A 26,876-nucleotide genomic window follows, 5' to 3' on the forward strand; every position below is an offset into this window, starting at 1 on the left:
TTTCTTCTCCCGAACACAAAAGATATTTTGAAGCATGTAAACACCATTGATTTACATTGTTTGAACAAACTACAAAATTTTCTTTTGTGTTCCATTGAAGAAAGGGGGGAACAAGGGGGAATAAACGGTGACTTTTTTGCTTTGATTTTTTGCTTTGTTATGTTTGTTTGAATACTGGATTATGATTGGTTGGAAGGTGTGCATTAAAAGCCTTTAACGCACGGGTAGCTCCAATCAGTTTGATTACATTTAAAATGAACTGACAAATATCCGTCATTTGTTTGATCTAAAATAATATTGTAAACATCAATAACATCTTTAACTTGGCAATTAACCATTGTATAAATTGGATAATACACGGCTAGCTATGCATTAAAGGCTTCCGCTTCACCTCCACGCCATGCATTATCCCTTACGTAAACTTTCTCTTTAAATTCGAACGCTTTGTGAATGTCAATGTCGTAAACGCTTGAATGTGATGTTCAAAATAGATGTTCCATTTAATGTCAAGTTTATTTTCAACAGACAGACAGACATTCAGCAATATACAATTTTGGACGTTTGTAAAGAATATTGCTCTCACATCTAAGCGAGTCATAACAGAAGCAACATTACAGGGGAAAAACCAGCAATGCATTTACACACCGTGTCTGCTTTCAAAATGTAAAATAAAAACATGGCATCATCGATCACTCGAGACTCTTATTTCAATTTTTTCATTGTTGATGAAATAATTACAGGGCAATTTTACAAACAGGCAATAAACAGTTAACTTACAGCATCATCTGAATGTTTAAATAAACCAAACGGACACACACAGACACACACACATGACAGCTAAAGTCTAGCGAGCGGGTTGACGGTTCCTCTGCCAGGCGTTCTGGTCTATACACTGAAACCTGTAGCGCAGAAACTTCACACGCGGCTTCATGTGGAAGTCAGCAGGTATCTTCCAGTTCCACATTTTCTGCACCTTTCAGAGAGGTCACACATCAGATCAGACGCTCAACATACATACGGCCCTCACGGAAAACAAAACAATCTCACAAACTAAAAAAGAAGTATATTTCAAATCTGTTTTTATCTTGTAAGAATAATATTTCAGTGTAATTTTAAGTGTACTGACAGAAAAGGATATTTGGTCTGTAGTCACACTTTTAATGGAGTTAAACTTAAAGATTTAATGAGGTAGTGTACTTGGCTTGTAGCGTTTACTCTTTTGAGCGGACTATTGAATACTGTTTTTCATACAAACTGTAAAGGATAAGAAGCCTATGATGTTCACGTCAGCAAATCTTACAAGATTATTATCAGTATACTGAGACAATACTTCATAGTGCACTTTAATATCAGTATTCCTGTAAGTTCACTTGTAGTTTAGTTGCAGAACAAGTTCTGCACTCAAAGGTTTACTACTGTTACACTAAGTATACTTCAAAGCATGCTTTTATGACCTAAAAAGTTGTATTCAAATATTATAGTGTGCTTTTATTTATTTAATATTTTTATTTTAAGGCATACTCAATAAAATCAACTTTAAATATACTTGTTTTTGTAAGAGAGCTGACTGATATTAAAGTCCCAATGGAATCCAATCTGCGATTTGATTGGATGTATAAAAATAGCCCTTGCATTTTGAAACGGAACTGGCAGCAGACTGGCAGTCTAGGGGGAGGAATTAACGGATGCTCCGCCCAAGCCGCCTAGCATACATCATTTAAGATGGATAGACATTACAGGAAGGAAGTGCATTTACAAATTTTAACTAAATATTATTATGACTCACAAGTAAAAAACAAAAGAATGACCCACATTGATCAACTATTTCCAATAAACGGTGCAATATTTCATGCAAAACATGCATCGTCATTTTTAATTTCAATGGGACTTTAAGTACGGCGTTGAACAAATGACGTGTATCCTGAAACACGTCTGGAGTGTTTATTATGGTCAGTGTGGTGTCTTCATGTTAAAGGTACAGAAGTGAATATTTCAGCGTGATGGATCTGGTTCACACCCACCTTCAGGACCCTGACCAGATGTGTGGTACTGTTCACCTGCTGATACTGAACAGAACAAGCAAAACAGAGAAAACAGAAGAGCTGTTCAACACCTGATCTCAGCCACACATCAATTATCTGTCTGCTTCTCATATTCCATCATTCATGAATTCATAGAGGAGTTCTGGTGATGAGACAGTAAACTCTCATGAGGCTTACCAGCTGTCTGTGTCTGTTCCGTAGCACCAGGGTGGCCTGCTAGAAGAGAAACACATCAGGTTTACATGAAGAACTGATTCTCTAGCCTGTCCTGAAGCCTCCTGTCTACAACACTGAACATTTTGTTGAAATTATGGTTCATTTCACATCTAACATTTTGCCTACTATGCACTAAAATTATGTACCGTTCTTGTTATGGAAACGTATATACATTTTATTGCGTAGCAAAACAATATGCACGTACTGGGACATACTAACAGGAAACAGAAGTGGACGTTGTTGCCTAGACACTATAGTGGCTGATATAGTAAGGGCCGATTCACATTTCGCATCTAAATCGCGGGCTGCACTGCTTTCACATGCGGTGCGCGTGCAGCATTCTGAGAAGTTGAAATATTTTAATCTCGATGCGACGCTGATGTCCAGGTGCATCCCTTGTCGCTCCCTATTTGCTCAAGCCTGCGTGTCTACATTTAAAATAACCAACATGCGCGTGCAAACGACGCGAAATGTGAATCATCCCTTAATGCCACACACATCAAAATACAGCTCTTCTTTCTTGCTGCGTCCCAATTCACATACTATCCGTCCTAAATAGTATTCAAAAATAGAATCAGTACGTCCCAAATCATAGTATGCTGAAATGATTAATATCAAAGTACCCAGATGGTCTACTGTTTCAGGTGAAAATTCGAAGTGTGAATCCATGGACACTTAACGGCTGATGTTACTCACAACTCGAGGTCGAGAGTGCAGAGTTTAGTTAAGCAACACTGCATTAATCAAATTAACTAAAAGATGCTTAGCTAAATGAACACATGCAAGTATACAGCAAACATTACAATGAATGAATAAATACTTAAATGCGAGGCAGATGCGTTATGAACTTACTTGGACCTCCGTGAGTCCCTTGAGGTTCAGCTGTAGCTAAATGGACATATAAAAAACAGCAAATATGCATTTTTAATGTAATCGAAAGTTTAAAGCTTTTTATTTGGCTTGTCACCCACCTGTGCCCATGACATCTGTCTGTGAGGAAACAGCAAATGGATCTCCTGTGGCTGAACGTTCATGAAAAGTTTTAAACTGATTTGTTTTGAAGCATTAAACATACACATACTGTAAGTGTTTTAGGTGGGTGTGTCGAAATCTCTCTTAGAAAATGAACCATTCGTTTTAGAACAAATAAAACAGGAAAAACAACCGTTAAACGATGCTTTTTGCAATAAAACTATCATTACTGTGGTACATTCTCATGAGGGAATCTTACCTGGAAATCTCACCCATTCACTGTGATTTATTCAAACATAACATACCCTGTAAATCTGTCTGAACCACATCACTATGTGTCTGTGAGACATCTGAAAATCAAATAACTCTTGTTACTTTAGACTGAAATATAATTTGTATTCTGAGAAATGTTTCTCAATGAAACCGAAAGGTGCTCACCTGTAAATCCAGCGCCAGTCGCGTGCACAGAATCTGCTTTTCAGAAACACATGAAACGTCTGCATGAGTGATAGAATGACATGTGTGTGTGTGCCGAAGAGACCCACACTACCTGTGTGTTTCGGAAATCCGTCCGTCACGGCTAAATGACCTCGGTCTATATAAGAGAAAATATAAAGATTACACACACTTCATTTTTAATATGCAAATAACTTTATACTCATTTTAGGGTATCTTTTCTATGGTCATTTTGTACTGTGTGCAGATTAAGTGATTTGGGGCCCCAGGCAAATCAATGTATGGGGGGCCCAACTATGCACCATTTTACTTTACTGCAAACCTTATTTTATCTTCCTCCTCAAAGCACACAAGTTTTTGAATTCATTTGTGAAAACTACATCTGGGATTACTACATACAAAGTGTGCCATCTCTCCATGTGTTTTAAGTGGTTTACAACCTTTCGTGCATTTGAATGTGACCAAATTTCTGTACCAGTGCGTACTGTACGAATCATTAGCACTGTACTGACGTTATTACATAATATATTAATATAATGTATTTTGATGCTTTGAGATTCAGCTGTAATTTTCATTTAAAAAGTTTATTTGTTTATTATTTTATAAAATATACTAAATTACATACTTTCATAACGCTTTATACCAATACGGCTACTACTAATAATAAGAATTTGTGTCAATAGTTCATCAATGTGGGTCATTTTCTTTTTAAAATTTGTGTCCTCACAATCCTTTTTCCTTCAAGTAATGACTATCCCTCTTAAATGACGTATGTTAGACGGGTTGGGCGGAGCATCTGTTAACTCCTCCCCTTCAACTGTCAGTCTACTCCTGTTTTTATACATCCAATTAAATCGCAGAGAAAGACGAAAGCCTATTCTTCCCATTAGAAATTCCATTTAACTCAAAAATGCCTCAAAATACGGAAGTTTTTGACCTCACCCATTGTGTCTGTTTGAACATGACCATCTGTCGCCAGTTCACCTGCCACACCTGTTTCCAGCAAAATCTTCATTATTTCAGACACGTCACAACAATCACACATAAATTATACTCAGATTATAACAAATCATGGTGTCATTGACCAGAATAAATATCAAAAATAGTACCTGCCAGATCTGTCTGTGCACTCACACCGGTGACACTGTCCTGACCTTTGAGAAACAAAAATGAAGATTGTGCCTTAAAACAGTCAACGAATGATGACGAACATCGCCATGACAATCAAGATCATGTGATCATTTAAGATGTCTGATCAATCATTTTTCTCACCAGTGTTGTCAGCGTAAGGACTGAGTGTGTGGTCCACGACGCCAACTGAAAAAATAAAGTTTAGGTGTCTGAAGTTATGAATTAAAAGATGCTTTATGTCATTCTTCTTTCTGTTTCACTGGCTGAACAAAGTATTTATTCTGCATCCAACTGCGTCCGACTCAGATCATGTCATTTATACGATATGAACCCAAACGTTTCTCAGCAAATCAGGATTATTTTAACTCTACAATCTTACAAAAGTGAAATGTTTCTCTCTTTGCCGTTTAATATTGTCTACACTGCAAAAAATTGCATTCTTACTAAGTGTTTTTGTCTCATTTGTAGTACAAATAACTAAACATTCTTAAATCAAGAAAAGTGACCCAAGATGTTTAGTCTATTTTTAAAGAGAAAAGTATTTATATTTAATGCATTATAAAGGGTTATTAAAGGGTATGATGCATCATAGTTGTTCATAATTTGTGTGTTGTAATACATTAAATGTTGTTGTAAAGAATTATAACCAATTGAATAATGTTATAAAATATTATATATTATAAGTGTTACAATGTATCAACTGTAGTTACCAGTAGTCGTGAGATGTTACGATGCATTACAAGGTGCATTAAAAGGCATAATTAATGCATTAAAACTACTTTTATAAAGCATTATACATATATGTGCAAGAGAACAATCGGCTATAGACAACCCAGCCAAACACAGAATTATTGGTAACAAATCAATGGACTTTCAGTGATGTCACAAACAGAATGATTTAGTGATGCATCTCCATAGAAACAAGCTGATGCTCTGTTCCTGTTTAGAGAGAGAGTCGGGAATAGTCATAAATTGGAAAGCATCATTTCCAGGATGGAGTTAGTCTGTGAATAACACAACACTGTGATTCCGTCATGGTTTAGTATGTTTTATAGCTCCTGATGTCAACTCCGACCATGCAGAGAGGATTAACTATGAACATATCCAAACGATAAAGTTTTTTAAGTACCTTTATGTATTTCAACAACCGGTTTGTGTCGACCGTTTCCTGAAACACAAAGAATGGCAGACTGTCAAAATGAGTGATGGACGGTGAACCGTCTTCCAACACCGACCCTGCCAATCTTCAAAACACACATCCATGTCAAAGTTGTTTTGCACTTGTAAATTATGGACCATTATGAATTTTTTGCATTTCATTTTGCACGACTGCGTCGTTTCTGGCAGGGGAAAGTCAGAAGATTGGTTGGTCCGGTCTTACCCTTCGTGTCAGGAGCGTCAGCACCGTTATCCACCCCGCCATCTGAAAAAACAAACTATGATTTATCTTGCAGTGAAACAGATCAATCTTGTTTTTTATGCCAGGTTATTACACGGCGACATTTGCAGGTTCTTTATTGCCAGATAACAACCGCTCAAAACTAATAACACACGGTAACCCGGATGCAGCAAATCATTTAGACAGCTTCTCTTGACAAATGAAATATAAATAAATGTCAAACCTGTATAATCCGTGAAGTAATGACCCGGATGTTTTAACGTGTCCGAGATTAACGACGAATCTGAAAAGTTCAGGCTGAATTAAGACTTTCTGTTTCAAAATCAAAACGTCATCCAGAGATCATCAAAGCAATGCAGAATGTCATAGTACCTGTTGTATCTGCCGGTGAACCATTATCAGATAGGCCTGAAAGCGAAAGAGATCATTTATTAATCCTCATGTCATTCCAAACCTGTATCGACTTTATTTTTTTCACAAAAAAAGATATTTTGAAGAATGTTGATAACCAATCAAGGCTGACCTCCATTGGCTTCCATTGCATGAACACAAAACCACCGAGACGTTTCTCAAAATATCTTATTTTGTGTTCCACCAAAGAAAAACTTGCATTCAGATTCTAAACAACCGTTTTTGGGTGATAAACTTACTGATGGAGTGAGCGAAATCATTGTTCCCGTAGTCAGCAGATGGAGAAGCTGCTCCGGCTGGGTCTTATATTAAAAAGAGATTGTTTGGGATTGTTTCGTATAATCATGTGACGTTATAAACATCTCTGAAAGCTTTCTCGTGTTACTCTTGCCAGACATTATTACACGAAGACGCCAAGATTTCTGAGTAAACCACAACTGGGGTAAATTTACAGGACCTAAAGGAGAAAAGAGCTGCAGCCGGGGGCTATTACCTGGAGGAACGTCTAGAACCGAACCGCCGCTGGACGGATGCCCTGGATCAGATCCAGCTGCTGGAGAGGAGAAACAAAAACACATCAGTCATCTTTCAGTAAATGATGAAGTACAGGCTGGTTGGTTCATACGGTGCGACGGGGAAAATCTCTGAGCGTGTAGGTAACTAGCGTGAGATCAGCAGAAGGCTACAAACATCAATGGATGAGGTGGACGCTCACCTGTGGGATCCACCTGAAGTGTCGTCTGATCTGTTGAGACAGCGTCAGTTACTAGACATGTGGACGGAGGATCTGGAGTGTCTAATGAGTCTAAAAGCGTACCTAACCCGGCCGTATGAGCGTCTGGACCAAACTCCTCTCCCAATCCACCTGCAGAGAGCAACATTCCCGTTTTACTGAAAACGATAGTCGGAATTTGGTATACTAACGATAAAAGGAACGCTCACCCATTAAGCCAACAAGAAAGTCGTGGTTTGACTGGTCTATTGTGCCTACAGTTGCAAAGTGATAAAAATTGATGTTTTAGTGCTCATGACTGCATTCATGTTGTGCATTAAAAACAATGGGTTCTTTAGGTCCCATTCACATTTTGCGTGTTTTCCGAGCGCATATTCGTTATTTTAAATTTAATTTAAATAGGGGGCCAAGCAGTGCGGTGGCCACAATTTTTCTATGCGCGTCAGCGCCGCATCGAGATGGAAGTAATTCAACTTTTTCGGAGTCAATTGAAGAGAGAAAGCGGTGTGGCTCGAGTTTCCTGCGCAGTGTTAGACACGAAATGTGAATCAGGCCTTAAACATATGGTTCATTTTTAGCACAGGTTTATTTAAAACTTAATGGTTGGTTTTGTCCATTTACAACAATGGGTTTAAAACAACAGTATTTCTGTTGAAGTGTGTGATTCAGAAGGGATATTTCCCCCAATGACATTCTGTCATCATTTACTCACCCTCTTGTCATGTCGAACGAATTTCTTTCTTTCAAAGAACACAAAAGAAAATATTTCGATAAACGTTGTTGACCGCACAGCCGTTCAGTTGCATTGGTTTTGTGTCCATAAAATCGAAGTCAATGAGCGCCAACGCTGTTTGGTTATCAACATTCTTGAAAATATCATATTTTGTGTTCTGCAGAAGAAAGAAAGCCATAAAGGTTTGAAATGACAATAGGGTGAAAAAATGATGACCATATTAGAATTTTTGGGTTAACTACCCCTTTAATACTGTGTATATATAGGATGCCTTTCTGAAGCCTCGTATCCTTTTTTCTGCTGTTTATTATTATTACTCACCCTTTGTGTTTGTCGTTGGTTTTGCAAATAAATACCAATCAAAAGTCTTTAACAACACAGTATGCAAGTACATTTCCTGAAAAAACGCAAATGTGGACGTATGAGGTTTCAGAAGGACAACAATGATGTGCAGATTGAACCTTTACTTTCAATATTTTAAGGGTAAAATAAAGGTTTTTCTACCAGTAATTTCCAAATGAGGGCTTGTGCCAATTGTATCAAAACCACCTGACAAACACATGAAGCAGCGACTCAGTCACGACCGAAAATCACAACTATTTCTGACATTTATAAATGATACATTCACATCAGTATATCGCTGCTGTCCTTCTAAAACATCTTTTTTTATTTTAATTTTTGGTCATAAACCATTGTTATTAGTCACCCTTTTCGGTGAAGGTATTAAAAGGTATTAAAAAGCGATTGTCAACCCTGACATCTTTTCCATTTCAGCGAGGTTTGGGAAGGACAGCGACGATATTATGGTTCTTCCTTGTTTGTAACATGTGACTGTTTTCATTCATATTTCAAATCACCTGTTGCTTGTATCTGAGACGTGTCCGGCAAGAAATGATCCAAGCCTGAATCAAAAATAATAAACAGATGATAATAAAGTTGTGCCATTTTTATAGCACGATTCAGGGCAGACGGCCGCAGACGTCCACCTGGACAGATCGCTCAAGCACGGTTTTCAAGCAAAACATGTAAAGAGAAGATTTGACATAATAGTGAAGACTAAAGGTAGAGTATCTTTCAAAAGTCATTAAAGGGATACTTCAGGCACGAAACAAACTCCGGAAAAACAAGCCTCAGGTTCACACGCAGCAGCGGTATAACTGAAGCTCGACGTTAACAGACATTAGTAGACATTGACTCAATATGGATAATTCTCTCAAACAAACACATCGATTCGCATCAGAAGACCTTTGTTAAGACCCGTGTCGAGCAGTACTTTGATGGATGGATGCACTTTTTGGAGCTTCAAAAAATTGCCACCAATTCACTCCCATTCTACCGCTTGGAGGAACAATAATACGTCGTGTTACAACTCAGACTTCATTATTCTTCAAGAAAAAAGTTATCAGAAAGTGAGTAAATCATTTGGATTTTTTCTTTCTTGCCTGAAGTATCCCTTTAAATACTGTAGTTTCTAGGTAGAATCAATGACATATGCCTCTAAAATCAATCAATCGGTTAATTAAAGGTCTAAAAAAATGACAAGTGTAAAGTTGGTTGATTGTTTGCTGACCTGTGAAGCCTGTTTCTCCTCCATTCATTAGGTGTTTGTGTCCATTACCTGTGACAGGACGACACTTAAAGCGACTGGAATTCTTATTCTACACAAATGTTTACAGACCATAATACTCACCGTTAGATTCTGTCTCTGGGGTTTCTGAAAAAAAAAATGTTACAATCAAAGTTGCTTGTGTGCTTCAAAAATAAATGTGTATGTAAATTGGGTCTGTCAGCGATTAATCGCGATTAATCACGTCCAAAATAAAAGTCTGTGTTTACATAATGTATGTCTGTGTACTGTGCATATCAATTAAGTATTTATAAACACATACATGTACACAACATGTATATATTTAGAAAATGATTTTATTTATTTAATTATATTTGGCAATAATTAAAATAATATGTAAATGTTTATTCATATTTTTTTTAATCTTAAATAAAAGCCTATGTTTTTATGAAATTAAAATGCACAGTACACAGACATACATTTTGTTACCCCAAACTTTTATTCTGGATGCGATTAATTGTGATTAATCGTTTGAAAGCCCTAGTATAAATGTAACGTTTCTCACCTGGAGACTCGATCTGAGATGTTTCATGAGCAGAATCACCTGATAAAAGAAAACACGAGTGTGTTGAGACGTCAGACTGCGAAAAAACCTTCAAAAGAAAGATATTCACATACCATTTTCATATCCTTCTGTGTGTTCGACTGTGACTTCTGACCCTAAACACACACAAACACACTGAGCATACAGTATACTTATATTTATACAGTATATTTTTTATTCACATGTTTCCTGTTCTGAAAGCATCATTGCACAAAAGATGTTTATTCTTATTTTGTCTGAAGTCTGTATACCTGACGGTTGTGAATGGACCTCAGAGAAAACAGCAGCAGAAGCACCTGACGTCTGCCCTGCTGAAGGTCGGCCGATCACGTGACCTGCAGAAATGTGGCCTGATGACCCTTGACCTGATGACACTGTGACATTGACAGACACATGACATCATTACGCCACAAAGACCATTTCACAAAGGTATTTTAAGATAAAACAGATTAAATCAAACACAACGTCTTACCAACAGAAATGGTATGGACGGCCCCATCTGGACCTGAAGCACATTAGTAAACTTATCACGAGCTGTACATTACTGTATTTAATTAATGATCATATATTTTTAACGCTAGTTTATACAGTATGTTTTAAAATGTCATTACCAGAGACTTTAGATGCTAAAGCTCCATGAGCACCAGTTCCTCCCGCTGATGAAAATGAAGGAAATGACTCTTCATATTACTAGTATTACAGAGTATCATCACTTTTATTTGATAAAGGTCTATTTTAAAGATCTATTTCATGTTGAAGGTTCAAATATTGTATGTTTAAACCAAAACCAGTCATGTGGTACCTGGAGAAGCTATTTCTGATTTGGACCCCTCCTGTCCATTGTTACTTGAACCTGAAAGAGAAAGAACACAGAGATTGGGCAGAAAATGAGAAAGGGTAGCAAAAAAAAAAACACGTTTGCAAAGCCTGAACACATTACCATGAGAACTTGAGGCAGATGGGCGAGAGTACCCGTCTCTACCGCTACTACCTGAAAAGCACACACAAGAATCACTGCCATTGATCTCATACACAGTCTTAACAAAAGTTAAACCTCTCTTATCCTCACATCATCTCAAACCTGTATGACGTTCTTTCTTCTTTAGAACACAAAAGGAGATATTTTGAAGAATGTTGACAGCCAAACAAAACTGAACTCCATTGACGTCCATTGTATGAACACAAAACCACTGAGGCATTTCTCAAAATATCTCCTTTTGTGTTTCACCGAAGAAAAGAGTCTCATATCACTTTAAAACCACGTGCGGGAGAATAAATGAGTTTATCGGAGGCATTTTTTACACATAGACGCTCTACCAGAATAATCACAGGTGTAGTTAGTTATAAAGTGTCCAAAACTTTAGGTGCATCTCAGTCTGCCTCCAAACTTACAAAAGTGTTTCTTGCACTCAAGTTTGGGTTTTGATTTTTGTGATGTTAATAATACATAAAAGGCCAGAAATAAAGAAAGTGCACATTCTGACTCTGTCTACTACCAGTCTGCTATCGTCGATTTTTTCTTGTGATGAATTATTATTTGTCTTTTTAAAGGTTTGTGAGTTGCGTATCATATGAATTGAGTTTAAGAAGCTTCAGATCACGTGACGTGATTTCCTTTGTACAGATTGAGACGCACCCACAGAAACGTCTAATGTTTTATTATTGTGAATCTTCAAAATGCTTCACAATTTCATTAAAGGGACAGTTCACCCAAATATGAAAATTCTGTCATCCTTTACTTGACCTTAACCTGCATACATTTAATTTGTGCTGCTAAACACAAAGGAAGATATTGAAAAGAATGTCAGTAACCGAGCAGATCTCATCCCCCATGTACTGCCATAGTAGGGAAAATAAATACTAGGGGGGGTGAATGGAGGATGAGACCTGTTTGGTCACTGACATTCTTCCAAATATCTCCCTTTATGTTAAGCAGAACAAAGAAATGAAGACAAGTTTAGAACAACCTGAGGGTGAAGAAATGATGACAGAATTTTCCTTTTGGGGGAACTAGTCCTTGAGATAAACGCCAGTTGATTTGATATTTTCTTGTGTAAATTTACATTTAAGCATTTGGCAGAGGCTTTGATCCAAAGCGACTTACATTACATTATCCTATACATTTTGTTTCTAAGCATGTGCGATCCCCTGGGATTGACCACATGACCTTGGTGTTGCTCTCGCCCTGCTCTTACCACTGAGCTACAGGAAAGCAAATTGAAAATTTATAGAAATTTTCATTTCTTCTAGGTGAAGTCTTTGATAAATAATTGATTGATGTGCTTCGCAAACGTTTATATTCTAATATGAAATGTCAGTTAATAGTTACCGCTGGATCCCTCTGAAGATGACGACATGCTGCTCAATGCTGTAATGACAAAAACACTTTGATTTTAGCTTGGACAGGAAAAACTCAAACTCTGATGTCATTATATGACCCTACTAGTATACTGCAGTACTGTCAAGTATGAACTACACAAGGCGAGCGAGTGTGCGCTTGTGACTTGTGTGAAAGTTTCTCCGTCGGTAGATCAGGTTGACACTTACAGACTTGGCCGGTTTGTGAAGCACCATTAAGCTTGTGACCTGGGAAATAAGAGCAAAGGTTTTTGTCAAAAGATGTATCGGACTTTGGGAAAGGTCTGAGAAGTGGCCATTGATATTTTAACAAATTCACCTTTCACCACAGAGGCCATGAGACTCTAATGCACTTAGACTTGTTTTGGGGTTATCGAGTAGAGTTTCTTACCGTTTGGGGATTCGCCCAAGACGGAGCTGCCAGGCGAAGGACTCAGACCTTGAAAAAAAAAAGCACCCAAGTCACCAAACATCACCCAGATCGTGCTCTCAATGACCCGAGGCCGATTTTTCGTGCACCTGCCGTTTCATCTTTCCACATTTGTTAATATCTCACCCACATACCTGCTTCCTAAAGCAGATTAAAGACGGATTGACTTTGCTTACTGACGTGCACCCAGTGAACTATTTTGCAATGCTGAGAGATTCAATGTTCTCAGGCTCGGGCTCTAAAGAGGATTAGCTTCACCTTACCCGAGCCTTTGGGTGCTGAAGTGGCCTGCTGTGATCCAGCTCCTTTTGGAAGAGAAAGAGGAACAAGAAACATATTCTTAAGATTGGGAGAGATCACTTCTCACATGTCAATCAATCTAGTCCGGCCAGGTGGCCCTGCGAGAGGACAAACACTCTTATTGTTAACAAGTTAAGACTCTTCAAGATCATTTCATATTTTATGCACATTTAAGAATTTGTTAGATTAGATTATTTTAATTTCTTATTTTATAATCCCATCAATTTCCACATTGCAAGCCAGAATAGTGCCATTTTCATCATTTTAATAGATTTATCAATACATCTCTCTCTCTCTCTCTCTCTCTCTAGTCTTTTTACTTTTATTTTATTACTTTTATTTTGGGACTTTAATTGTTTTATTTCGATTTTGTTCCATTTCAATATTTGGCATATAACAAAAATAGATTTAAATCCCAATACCATGGTATTAGCATGGCACGTGTTCAAACAAAACTGTTATCTGGAAAATAATGCTGTGGCATTTTAATATATAGGGCTGTCCAACGATTTATCACATCCAGAATAAAAGTCTGTGTTTACCTAATAAACGTCTGCGTACTGTGCATGTTCATTTGGATTTTATAAACACATACATGCATATATTTATGGAAAATATAAAACATTGATATACAATTTAAATTATTGGAAAAATATAAATAAATACTTGTAAATATTTCCTAAATATATAAATTTGTGTGTTTATAAATACAAAATTAATATGCGTAGTGCAAAAACAAACGTTTATTCTGGATTATTAGTCATTTGACATATCCAATAAGTTCCATGGTGTATATCAAAGTACTTTTAACAATACTGTATGACCCTATTTAAATACCATGGTAATTTTATGTACTTTAAACAATATCATGATATTCAAATCAAAGTCTTTTCCCAAAACATGGTGTTACCATCATACACTCTCACGTCCAAATAATACATAAATACTACAGTAATGCACGATTACCATTGTTCTCCAAGACCCTTCAAAGAATATAATTTAAGTGTTAAAAAGACAGTATTACTAAAGTGCTACAGCATGTTTTTGAAGCTTATATAACAGACGAACTGAACTGACCAGCACTGAATCAATTCTCATATTGTGAAATTAAAGAATTTGTGTAAAGTGGTGGTAAATTGTGAACTTGTCACCCACCCTTCATGTGCTGAGCTTTGGAATCGTCATCATCTGTGAAGAAAAGGAAGAATCGATAGAGTTTATAAGAAGTGTTCACACCGAACGCTGGAAAGCTTTGACCTTCTCTGTTTTCTTCTCTCAGCCGATTGTTATCAGCAAAACAGCATTTCAGCGTCTCTCAGTTTAAGGCTTTTTATTGCGATGTTTTGCGTTTATGGATTTATAAAAGTTATTTATGAAGCTCGTCAGATTAAGTTAATAAAGCTTTTAAACCAGAATCGAACGATTGTTTATCATAAAATTTATGTTTATGGTTTACTCGTCATCATCTCAATACCAAGTGTATTATTGAATGGCTTCTTAATGTGATGTCCTTGGCTCTGGAAATAAAAGACCTTCATCGCTCACCCTCCTCCTCCTCAGAAAGTTCTTCTTCACCTTCTTCAGCTTCAAAGTCATTCTCTTCGGGCTCTTTATCTGTTTTCGGGAGAAAACGTTCTCGTTGCAGGATCCAAGCTTTGATATTTACAGGGTTAATGACACGGCCGTGCGGGCGGTGCATGTTAAACATAAGAGCGTGTTGTTAAAGAGTCCTCTGGGAAAGGAGGTCATACCTTCGACAGGAGCTGTTGATACAGTAGACGCCAAAAACACCACAGCCACTGAAGCAATGACAAGATTTCTGTGAAAGAAAAGAGATAACGCTCCCGAATAAACAAACACAGAAAAATAACAACACATCTCAAAAAAATGTCATCTAATCTTTCCCAAAACTCTACTGAGAAATGCATGCACATGTTTTATTACATAAATGTTATTGAGTCGCATAAACGTCACAATACTAATAGCACTGAAGTTACTTTAAAAACGTATGCTATGGTAGCTTAAAATTGATTATTGTTTGTCATTTGACAATATTATTCACATTCAACATTATACACAACCCACATACATATTAAAATACATAACAGTTGGTTATTAAGTAAAGATTTTTTTCTTTCCAAAGCCATGCCAAAACCTCCTCACAACCATCATAAACAATCATCCACCTATCGATAGTATTGATGAATTATTAATCAATGTCTTATGAATGATGTATTATTGACTTACCGTGAAAGCATGTTTAGCACAGGTCTATGTGAGAAAGTCTGCTGCAGACATAAATCAACCAGCAAACCTGTTTTTTGACGTGCTTATGCATGACTAGCCACCAAAATACATTTTATACTCTTCCATCCCCCCATCTTTGCAAGGGGCAGGACTTCATGTCTAACCCCAGCCCCTGCTGTTCATACGACACCCAACATCCATACAAAAATGCATTTTGAGCCATAAATATGATTCAATGTGAGTTTAGTGCTTTAGATATCGTTTATGTCTGTGTCGTAAGACTATTTTGAAGATTATGTTTAAAATTTGTCCGTGGCACATCCCATCAGCCCTCGGCCGGGTTATGGAGCTCTTGAACGGCACAGTAAGGCAGCTCAGCCAGTGGAGGGCATAACCACACTACACAACACCCGCACAACTCCAAACCTGTAACCGAACGTAGAGAAGATGCTCCACGGGTTAAAATGAATGGATGTTTCCTCTTTCTAGGAGGAAGTCAATCTGGCTGGAGATTTTCAGATGTTTTTTTATTTAAAGAAATACTGTGATGGTACAAGAGCCTCATTCTGTCGTGATTTAATCAGCCAGACTACTATACGATACCATATTCACATACAACGGTATTCACGTGGTATTTCAAGGAACTGAATAGTGAGGCCCAGGGAGATATTGGTGCAGTTGTTGCATTTAAAGGGACAGTTCACCCAAAAATGAAAATCTGTCATTGTTTACTCACCTTCAAGTTGTTCCAAACGTGTATAAAAGGCTTTTTTCTGATGAACACAGAGAAAGATATTTGGAAAATATTTAAAATGCTTATAACCAGAAAGATCCCCCCCCCCATTGACTCCCCATTAAACATATTTTATCATTTATTTTGTTCTGATGAACACAGAAAGATATTTGGAAGAATGCTTATACAGATTTTCTCCCCCATTGACTCCCATAGTAGGATAAATACAATGGTAGTCAGAAGTGTCATTGCAGAAGTTACATTTTTCAAAATATCTTCTGTCGTGTTCAACAGAACAAAAAAAAATAAAGTATTTTTTTTCTACTATGGGAGTCAATAGGGGGGAAAATCTGTTTGGTTATAAGCATTCTTCCAAATATCTTTTTCTGTGTCCATCAGAACAAAGAGAACAAAACTACTCGATTATTATACTAAATGATCCCAGAAATATATTTTTTGGGTGTAGTATCACTTTAATGTATCACGATAGGAGGTACATACAAAAATGGATACACTTTCTAGCTTTTATGATGATTGTATGACAAAATTGTTTGGGGGAAAGGGCAAACTATAGCATATATGCATGTACAAAAATGCAAAAAAACAGCAATATTAAGGGTCTTGATTGATGAAGCTTTGATCGTGACATGTCCGGTGTGTTTTTGTCCTCTTTAAATCTCTGGCATGAGAACACAAATACTGTGGCTTTGAAATCTCAGTTCTCATGTGTACCATAAGTAAGAACTGAATACCTGTACATTCATGTATATGTTTTCCTTTTCACTTTACGATGTAACCGAGACCAGCCGTCTTAGAAAAACTCATCCCTATGAGTTAAAACTGAAGTATGTCGTAGCAAAGCTAATGAACTCTTGCACTAAACAAGCTTTCATTGTTGCATTGAGAAATGTGATCCGTGTGTTTTAATCAATCTATACCATTATGTTACAATAATAAAGTGCATTTTCATAATTAAACTCATTTCCATACATCCATTGGATTTTACCATCGTAAAACACATTTGCACAAAGTTAACTTTGACTACTAAATATCTCACACTGTATCTCGGGTTGTTACTTGATGTCCCATTTAACATTAGGGTCCTGAACCACTGGCTCTCTCCAGTTACTGGGAATGAGCACCTGCTGGTGACTAGTAACAGGGCTGAACGAGGAGGTATATAGAAAAGCTGTATTAATACCCATCAGCTGGTCTCGTCGGCCATCGTGCCAAAATTTCTCTTCTGCAGTTTCACGTCCTGTAGATCCCTCATTTCTGCAGGCCTGGCTGGCCTCAAACAAAAGATCTCTGTTAGATGCTGAAACCTTAGCGTTCCTGGAGCCAAAGCTGGAGATGAGAAGCTTCTGCATCCATGCAGTTGAGGTCAGAAGGTACATGAGCTCTGTCCACCACTGTTTTAAACACATGAACATTTTAATATTATCTTGTCTTTCGCCACTGTTTTGAAAACCAAGTGTTTTTTTGTCGTTCATAAGATGTGCTGCAAATAACAATTTGTTCTGTTACATTAAACGCTCGTTTACATTATTACACTGAAGTAAAAAGATTTGTTATTTGATGGTCTTTTATTATCTTTAACATTTATTTTATTAGTTTAACAATTCACCGAAATAACTGATTGGACAACGGAATACACGAACATGAACTTCTGCGGTTCGCATGAAACCTGTTTTATTGCAAAATATAAAATATTTCCTTATTTGTAAGTCGCCAATTAAAACCAGTGTTCCAAATAATTAAACGTTCTAAAACATTATAATAAAAATAAAATATATTAACTATTAAAACAAATTCGGACACCTTTGCCAAACTCGATGAATGGGGACTACGGAACGCTTATAGGGCGTAACACACGGGGTTTCTGCCAATCTCATAATAATCTTGAGTATCTGTAGAGAGGTATTGCATACTTCGTATCTTCGAAGAGTATTTAGTTTGATCACATTTATAAAAGATAGATACAGCTGCGCGATGGTTTCCAAAAACATACGGGGTGTGGGGGGGGGGCAGGGGTAGACTGAACCACAGCACGTGTACACCCATTGCCAACAAAACACAGACATCAGTTTCACTCACCGCATGCGGTTCATGTCCGGCATCTTTTAGCGCTGGGACGGCTCCATATCAGTTTCAAACGATCTCCAAATCCAGCGTTTTATCCACAGTTTATATGACATTCATCACCCAAATGCAGTGAACAAACAAACACCTGAACTTCTCGAACGTATGCTCTCTCTCTCCTGCTTACAAGTGAAAGTGACGTCTGCGCATGCTCATTGTCTCGTGTTGCCGTGCCTCGTAGTTTTCCAGGAGAATTTTACAGTAACGGACAGTTTAATATGTTCGAAAAAAACTTTCGAGTGTATCGCGCACAGAAATACTACGTAATACGCACAACTCGTTTTTTGACAAGTTGACCATGTTTTGCATGAGAAGACAGCACGTTTAACAGTGTAAAGAAGTCAGAATGCATGACACATCGTTGCAACTTTATCTAAGCGCATTTTCGAGTACAGTTTCTGCGTCTTTGAAGCTGATAAAAATAATGAAAAGGATTAATAAAATAATAATAAATAATTATAATAAATAATTTACATTAATTTGAATATATTTTTTTTAAATATATATATATATATATATATATATATATATAATTCATTAATAACGTAAATAATAATTTCAAAGTACCTGAATGCCACAGGCCCACCAAAGATGTTTGGGCTAAGCCCCACATATCCTTGATTACTATATATTTGGAGTCTGCATTTTTACAAACGGTTGTTTCTTTTGGCAAAACAAAGTCCCTTAGAGACTGCACTATAGTGCCTGTAGGCCTAGGCGAATTCTACTGTGGTCAATCACAAACCCCACACACATATTCACATAGAGCCCCACATGTTTTCCCATACAGATTCCTGTTCTCTTCTCATGTTTCTCATCTAAAGTTCTGTTAGGACTTATTGTTTCAGTGGCCACGAGCCACCTCTGATCGTCCTGAAGGAGCCATTCTTGTTTGGAAACCCGATCGGTCTGAAATGACTACAGCGCTGGAGGTTTGGGTCTGTAATGAATCACCGTGGGCCCAATCTAATATGTAGCGTAGCGGGACGGAGAAACTCTGTGGACAGGTGCACGTGAAACTTGTAGTTTCCTGTTTGGAAACTACATTAAAGTATTAAAGAACACGGATACATGGATACAGTCCCACTATAAAAAAAAGCAATTATTTAAAGGTCTAGTCCACCAAAAGTGTATATTCTTTTATCATTTACTGACCCTCGTGTCATGACTTTCTTTCTTCTGCAGAACCCACAAAAAATGATTTTATTAACCATTGAGACGTTTAAGCACATTATTAATTGTGTGTTTGACAGAATAACACCGGTACACTTTTCTGTTTATTAAGGATTTCTTTCAAAGCTTGTTAAATGACTGACAAAGATATAAGAGTGAAAGAAACAATAGTGTGGACCGAGCTTATCACACACATGTCAACGGTGTTGAAATCTTGGCCCTCAAAGGAATTTCAGTGTGTTCATAAAATGCTTTTTTGCAAAATTGTGTGAATTACAGGTCATAGTCTGGGTCACAATGTGATAATATTGTGTCTTTATTTGTAGAGTTTATAGATTAATCTGCACTGGACTATATTCTTTGTTTCTTTTGGTCAAATAAGATGACTCTGTGTCGATGCAGTACGTTTCGCATTCTACTCAATCTTTTTGGTCCTGAAAATATTGAAACACTATCCTTACGGCAACCTGAAGCTTTATGTACCTGTTGGATTTTCGGGAAACAGTAATCTAGCTCACATCTTCTAATACGTGCGAAAAGCATCAAGTGAGTGTGACTCTCTTCAGCCGGGCCTGTTTTCCAGCTAAAGGTAGCTCGATTCTCACAGATATCAGCCGCTGCATCAGATCTTAAACCCTCTTACGCCTGAAATTAAAGTATAATATTTCTAAAGGCTTCTTCTGCCCCCTTCAAGGCTGTTGGGAAAGTGGGCCGCGATGGTCAAGCTTCACTGGACGACTCTGTTTTGAAACGTAGCCTTTGGTTTCCTCGACCCCTCGTAAGATTGCAAAGGTACGGGGGTGACGGGCCATTCGCACACGGAGGCCTGCGCGTCACGCTCCGACAGGCAGGGCATGGGTGATTTGTTCTGAGCTGTTTGGTGGCTTTTGTCCCGGGGTACACCTTCCTCTCCATCCTCATCCTCACGGTCTTTACCCTAGGGCCAGGTTCAGACCACCAGGTTTAGCCGAGATGTAACGCGAGATTAAGTCGTGCTACAAAGGACCCGCGGAGGCACACGTGGAAACTTAACTCTTTCTCCAGGTAAGGGTCAAGCAATCTGGGCGGCTGGTTAAATCTTTCAAATATAAGACTGGAGAGATTAGATAAGACTTTCTTTATCCGACTAAAACCACTGAAATGCGATCCATTTATAAAGGCATATACGATCTGATAATATTTTACTCGTCAGTGCAGCCATACACACTTGATGTTTAAAGATGTTGCTATCAAAAATTTATAAAACTATTTGACATTATTCAACAAAAAAATCAACACTGCTATTTCTTTTCTAAAGTTTTGTTGAAGGTTCTGATTTTTGAAGGCCAGAGGATGTTGCATAGATCATAATGTATTCATAAAATGTAAAATTAATTAATTTAAAATACTATTTACCTTATTGAAGATTGCTATAAGTTAACATCAGTTTTCAGAGAATAAGAAAGGTTTATGTAAATTAGTGTTTAACTGATGGGCACAAGTAAAATAATATTATTATTTCAAGATGTCCATTATTATTTATGACTGAATGTACAAGTAAAATTGGAGACAAACAAATTTGAATTTAGATAAATACAGAGAATTGTGTTTTATTGTTACTGTACAGAATGTATTGGGTTGTTTCTGTGTGTGACATTCGATGCAAAATATTTTGAGTTCATGTTGATTTTTAACACAGGTTTATTTTCTACAAAACTAAGCTAACACTGTAATTTCTTTAAAGCTCTTAAGGAGACACATTTAAGATTCATATTTTTTTATTTGAGAACCGTAAAACCATTTGCATTCTATTTAAGCCTGTTGTTAATTAGAAACTATTGAAATACTGAAAAAATCGGAGACTTCATTTTTTTACAGAGGTGTGCGGTTTAAAAAGAAAAAACAACACAATCCTGGTCCACTGATTTCCTGACAACCCTTTATTAGTTTGCTCCCTGTGTACATATTAAAATGACTTTTAATCTATACAACATTTTTTGTAACATTTTTCCAAGACAATCTGTGCTCTTACGTTGCTAGTTTATTAGTATTCTTCCAAAGAGACTTAATAGATTCTATCATAAATTGTCTGTACAGTCATTAAATCATTTTTGGGCGGGTCAAAAACATCATCCGGTGACATTTCAGATTGATGTTCATTTGAGAGTCAGGACGAATTGTTTCATTGTAGCAGCTGCAGCGTCTCATTGTTAAGGATGGGGACACAGTGGGGACACAGTAATGAAAAACAGAAGAAAACCCAGAAACAATAACAACTCTTGTGACCCAAATCTTCGGTCTTAAAGGATTCTACATTCCTCCAGTTAGTTCTACTGCCTAGATTTAATCTGTCACTCGTAATGTGTCAGTATATATTTAGACCCTAAATACAAAGACAAATACATGAGATGTAACATTTTATACCTTTCATTTTTCATCATGTATTTCCATCTAAGACTGATCAAAAGAAAAAAATCTTCTAGTGTTAGGACAACGTTAAAAAATGGAATGTACACCAAACAGCCGAATAATTTAATCTGCTTCCCAAAACCTTTCACCACAGACTGAGAGAGAGAGATAGAGAGAGAGAGAGAGAGAGAGAGAGAGAGAGGGAGGGTGTCAATAGAGTGATTCAATGGGACGAGAAACTCTGGTTGTCTTCACTGTGTCTGGCAATTTTTTTTGTTTCTCCTGGAAAATTCTAAAAAGGGGAAACAAGGAATAAAAAATATATAATTGTATTATATAACATATTTATTCATTTTACAGTTCAGATGTCCTTTCCTGATTACGAAACGTTTTGTCAAATTACTCAAAGCAAGAGGACTCAAGGGGGCGATGGAGTAACAATAACATCAAATGACTGTGGCCTTAAACATAATGATCCTGATGTCGAAACCTTTGATTCAAACTAATCCTAGATTTGTGTATGCACATTTCAAAGCCCATTTTGTGCGTTCGCAATTCTCTATAATTTATACAAATAAACTTGCTCAGACCATATGGACATTCTTGACTGTGCGTAGGCACATGCACATTAAGAATGAAATGTGCACAACATTCATAATTTTTTTTAAATAAATACATTTAGTTCTTTTATCACCTCTAAAACTGTTAAATGTATTGTCCTGCTTTAACTTTTCCAGTTATCATTATTTTTCTATTTTTGTGTAACTCTATATTTGGTAATTCTTGAACATTTTGCAGTATTTGTGCACATGTACATTTTGCATAGCAGCAAATGTATATTGTTTTGTTTTGAGCTTATAAATATTACTCAGTAAGATCTGTTCACTTTGTAGAACTATACAGCTGCTAGTACTGTAATACTGAATTTTACCATTAAAATTTCACCCAATGTTTATGTGTTGTGTAATTGTAAAAGTTTTGTGTAGGAAACAATGTTGATGCTGCTTGTGTACAATATTCCCAAACGAGTCACTCATGCCAGTGGTTCTCAAACTTGGGTGGCCCTAAGATGGATCCAAGGGGGCCACAGATTCTGTGGCATTGTATGAAAAATCGAAATTGATCATAAATGTTATGTAATCAAACATCAGAAAAATAAGACCACCCACCAAAGGAATTTGTTGTCTGGGATTATTTATATGAATTTTTTTTGGCTTATTTAAATTTCTAAGTTCTAAATCTATATTAGGGTTGCTGAAACACAACGTACTCTACACAAAGGGGGTCTTGGAAGGAAAAGGTTTGAGAACCACAGACTTATGCTGCAGACTAGACAGCGAAACAGCTCTGATGATACCTGTTCATTTGCTGTCGCAGTGTCCTGGTCGCTAGGAGCTTGGCACGGGGGTTTTGCTGCCATCATCTGACCCTAGAGAAAGATCAGACATTTGCTTTCACAAACAATCAATATCTCTCCTATCCCACCATCCCCTGACGTTTATGATTGTGTGCAGAGTTTCTCTTTTTAGTGTCAGTACCTTGTGTTGTGTCATCAAGATGATCATCATTTTTAGATGGAGCATCTGTCAAAAGAAATGTGTGTTTATATGACTGTCGGTTTGTCGCGTCTTTCTAAAAATGTATTTCCAGAGTGTTAGATGTGTCAAATGTGGGAGGGGTTTACCCTTCTCATTGACATCATCATTGTCATCTATAGAGAATGGAACAACCAATGGAAAAGAAGAAAATGATTTTCTAAAAAGGTAGTGAATAAATGAAACTGAATAACTAAAATTGTTTTGAATTAAAGTGCCTGAGATGTACCACCTAAAGAATCTTGGCTGTCTGCACCAACATTTTCATCAGTAGTTTCTACAATTGACAAGAATAAACCTTTTGAAATGATCCTTTATACACCCCAAAAATGACATCACATCATGCTTATAAGTTATTATGAGACAAAATTACCGTGAGATGACTCAGTAGATGCTGCAGAGTCACTGTGGTCTAAAAGACAGCACAAAGATGAGTCAAGTATTACGGTCTACTTGCTTTTTACCATCAAAACTAGTGATTTTAAACCCCCTTACCCTTTGAATCGACAGCAGAGTCGTCATTTGTCTCACTTGATGCTCCCTGTGTGGAATCTGTGGAATTACAAACTCAATCAGTACAAAACATATGACTTGTACAGTTAAGTACAAAAAAGTCTGCCCTTTGTTCGAAGTGAGTTTATATTTGAAAGGGACATACCTTGTTTCTCATTTTCCATGCTTTTGGACTCATTGTCATCGTCAGTATCTGTGGGCATGAGAATGTACAAGGATAAGTTAAATTTCAAAATAAATGTTCATGATCATTTCCTCACCCTCATTTCATCTAAGATGTTTATGTTTTTGTTTCTTTAGTGGAAAAGAAATGAAGGTTTTTGATGAAAAAATTTCCAGGATTTTTCTCCATATAATGACTTCACTGGACTCCTTACGGTTGAAGGTCAAAATGACAGTTTCAGTGAAGCTTTAAAGGACTTTAGAATATACCAGACCATGCATAAAAGTCTTATCTAGTGAAACCATCGCTTATAATAAAATAAAAAAGTATACACTTTATAAACACAAATGCTCGTCTTGCTCTGTTGTGCGATGCGCGTTCATGACTTCACAAAATCCGTAATTATGTTGAAAAGGTGACGCTTGACGTAAGTGGAAGTACAGAGTCAGTGTTTACAAGTTGAACGTGCAAGTTTTCAAAATAATTACGTATTACGTGAAGTCATGAACGCGCATGGCAGAACACAACAAGGCGAGCGTTTGTATTTATAAAGCATATATATATATATAATTTATTTTTAAATGAGCGATGGTTTCACTAGATAAGACCTTTAGTCATGGTCTGGTATCATTTAAAGTCCCTTGAAGCTGCACTGAAACTGTCCTTTTGACCTTCAAGCGTTTGGACTCCATTGAAGTCCACTGTATGTAAAAAAATCCTGGAAATGTTTTCATCAAAAACCTTCATTTCTCTTCCACTAAAGACACAAAAAAATAAACATTTTAGATGACATGAGGGTGAGTAAATTCTCATGAACATTTCTTTTGAAAGTGAACTACTCCTTTAATGGATGAAATGGTTTTTGGTTTGGTGAATACAATAGATATCACATCTGACAAGTCATCAGTGAGTTTACCTTCTCCTCCTGTTTCTGAGCTATCCGTGTCGGTCTTGCTGTCACTGCTGTGACTTTCCTTGTCTATGGATTCTGTGCTGTTCTTTTCCTGGTCTTTGTCTTTGCTGTCGTCCTTGCTGTCCGAGTCTGAACTGGAGCTGTCGACGTCAGCTTTTTCTTCCGTCTCCTTCAGCGGACTCTCATCAGACTGACTGCTGCCGGCGTCTTCTTGAGAAACCTCATCTCCCTTGTCCTTCTCCTCTGGTTTGGACTCATCTTCCTTATCCTTACCCTCATCGCTGTCGTCCTTGGTCTCATCCTTGTCTTTGGTGTCCTCGCTGTCTCCATCATCTTCTTTCTCTGTGCTGTCCTTGACGTCCGCCGTGTCAGGAGAATCTGCTGTGTCTTGGTCGCTGCCTGTGTCTTTCTCTGTGGTTTCTACTTTGGTCTCAGAGTCCTTGTCTTTCTTCTCTGCGCTGTCTTTGTCTTTTTCAGTGGTATCTACATCGGTCTCTGTGTCCGTGTCTTTCTTCTCTGTGCTGTCGGTGTCTTTTTCAGTTGTGTTTACATCGGTCTCTGTGTCTATGTCTTTCTTCTCTGTGCTCTTTGCATCTTTAGCATCTGAATCTTTGTCAGAGGAATCATCTGAATCTTTGTCAGAGGAATCATCTGAATCTTTGTTAGAGGAATCATCTGAATCTTTGTCAGAGGAATCATCTGAATCTTTGTCAGAGGAATCATCTGAATCTTTGTCAGAGGAATCATCTGAATCTTTGTCAGAGGAATCATCTGAATCTTTGACCTGATCATCATCTGAATCGCTGTCTGTTTTGCTTTTTTCTGGTATTTCAGAGGTTCCTTGTTCCTCCGAGTTTTTATCTTCACTTTTGTCATCTGAGTCTTTAACTGCCTTGTTTTTGTCGGTTTCTGTTTGTTAAAAACAGATGATATGTCATTAAACCATTTTTAACATCACTACATGTTGTAGATGTGTTTGGAAGATAAACATTTCAGTAAGGTCACCCTCATGGTGAGCGTTTGTCTACCCTTGGTCAACAGGACTTTTTAGAAACTAAAAAGTAGGGTAAAAATACTGCAGTTAACTACAATCTACTAGAGTTTACCTTGGTAAATAAATAGCATAACATAGTTCAGTACAGTTTTTTGTAAAAGTGGGAAATCACTTTTATTAAACTAAAGGAACCAGTTAAGCCCACATGTATTAAAATGATGATAACAGATGGTGACACTGTGGTACTTTGAAATATACAAAGTCTGCTATTCATGTATGTTACTTTCATACCATGATACATGTCCAAAGACATGGTTATGCCACATCAAATACACAAAAGAGGATAAACAAACAGCACTTTATTTACTCTACAGACACCGTGTCCTTGTCTGGTAAGATGCTAATATAAACACTGAAAATGTTCTATATCCGTTAATAAAGTTGTTTTATTAGTAGCCAGTATTGTTGCAACAAATGCGTTCCGAAATGTTCTTAATATTAAATGTACATCGACTGTAACATTTGGCGAAGGTGAGCGAGTGTGGCCTTCTACGGAAGCCGAACGTCACATTTTTAATATGGATAGACGAAGGAAAGAGACTCCAGCGCTACAACACTTTTCCCGTGCTCAAGTGAATGGCGTGGATGGATGGATGGATGGAT

The 26,876-nt window shown here is 37.2% G+C and overlaps 2 protein-coding genes across 7 annotated transcripts in view; both read right to left on the bottom strand.

The window, feature by feature from the left end:
- Positions 1-26,876, bottom strand: part of stm (starmaker) — a 73,678-nt gene that overhangs the window by 40,305 nt on the left and 6,497 nt on the right. For 5 of the 6 annotated variants that reach the window (XM_056741763.1, XM_056741761.1, XM_056741762.1 and 2 more), the window contains exons 16-24: positions 25,223-26,128; positions 24,289-24,336; positions 24,126-24,182; positions 24,004-24,042; positions 23,863-23,907; positions 23,720-23,746; positions 23,574-23,618; positions 23,393-23,464; positions 21,544-22,327 (exon numbers count right to left, since the gene is read on the bottom strand). In XM_056741763.1, the coding sequence (XP_056597741.1) occupies positions 23,424-23,464; positions 23,574-23,618; positions 23,720-23,746; positions 23,863-23,907; positions 24,004-24,042; positions 24,126-24,182; positions 24,289-24,336; positions 25,223-26,128 (1,208 nt within the window). In that variant the 3' untranslated portion in view covers positions 21,544-22,327; positions 23,393-23,423. Of the gene's footprint in view, positions 1-21,543; positions 22,328-23,392; positions 23,465-23,573; positions 23,619-23,719; positions 23,747-23,862; positions 23,908-24,003; positions 24,043-24,125; positions 24,183-24,288; positions 24,337-25,222; positions 26,129-26,876 lie in introns of those variants that run through there. The other variant, XR_008905970.1, reaches the window with a different exon arrangement.
- Positions 13-15,668, bottom strand: si:ch211-80h18.1 (uncharacterized protein LOC555593 homolog). Its single transcript, XM_056740768.1, has 38 exons — positions 15,600-15,668; positions 15,104-15,171; positions 14,898-14,966; positions 14,508-14,540; positions 13,316-13,357; positions 13,014-13,061; positions 12,812-12,850; positions 12,594-12,632; positions 11,205-11,255; positions 11,067-11,117; positions 10,876-10,920; positions 10,737-10,769; positions 10,516-10,638; positions 10,339-10,380; positions 10,226-10,264; positions 9,784-9,807; positions 9,664-9,711; positions 8,951-8,995; positions 7,570-7,614; positions 7,445-7,492; positions 7,343-7,372; positions 7,121-7,180; positions 6,867-6,929; positions 6,589-6,624; positions 6,440-6,499; positions 6,199-6,240; positions 5,947-5,985; positions 4,959-5,003; positions 4,796-4,840; positions 4,629-4,679; positions 3,781-3,825; positions 3,669-3,727; positions 3,536-3,580; positions 3,230-3,280; positions 3,111-3,146; positions 2,220-2,258; positions 2,022-2,066; positions 13-973 (listed from the first exon to the last, which is right to left on the bottom strand). Exons 1-38 carry the CDS (start codon positions 15,608-15,610, stop codon positions 845-847), a joined length of 1,863 nt encoding a protein of 620 aa, XP_056596746.1. The 5' UTR covers positions 15,611-15,668; the 3' UTR covers positions 13-844.

The sequence above is a fragment of the Triplophysa dalaica genome, chromosome 25 (genome assembly GCF_015846415.1).
Source record: "Triplophysa dalaica isolate WHDGS20190420 chromosome 25, ASM1584641v1, whole genome shotgun sequence".
Lineage (NCBI taxonomy): Eukaryota > Metazoa > Chordata > Actinopteri > Cypriniformes > Nemacheilidae > Triplophysa > Triplophysa dalaica.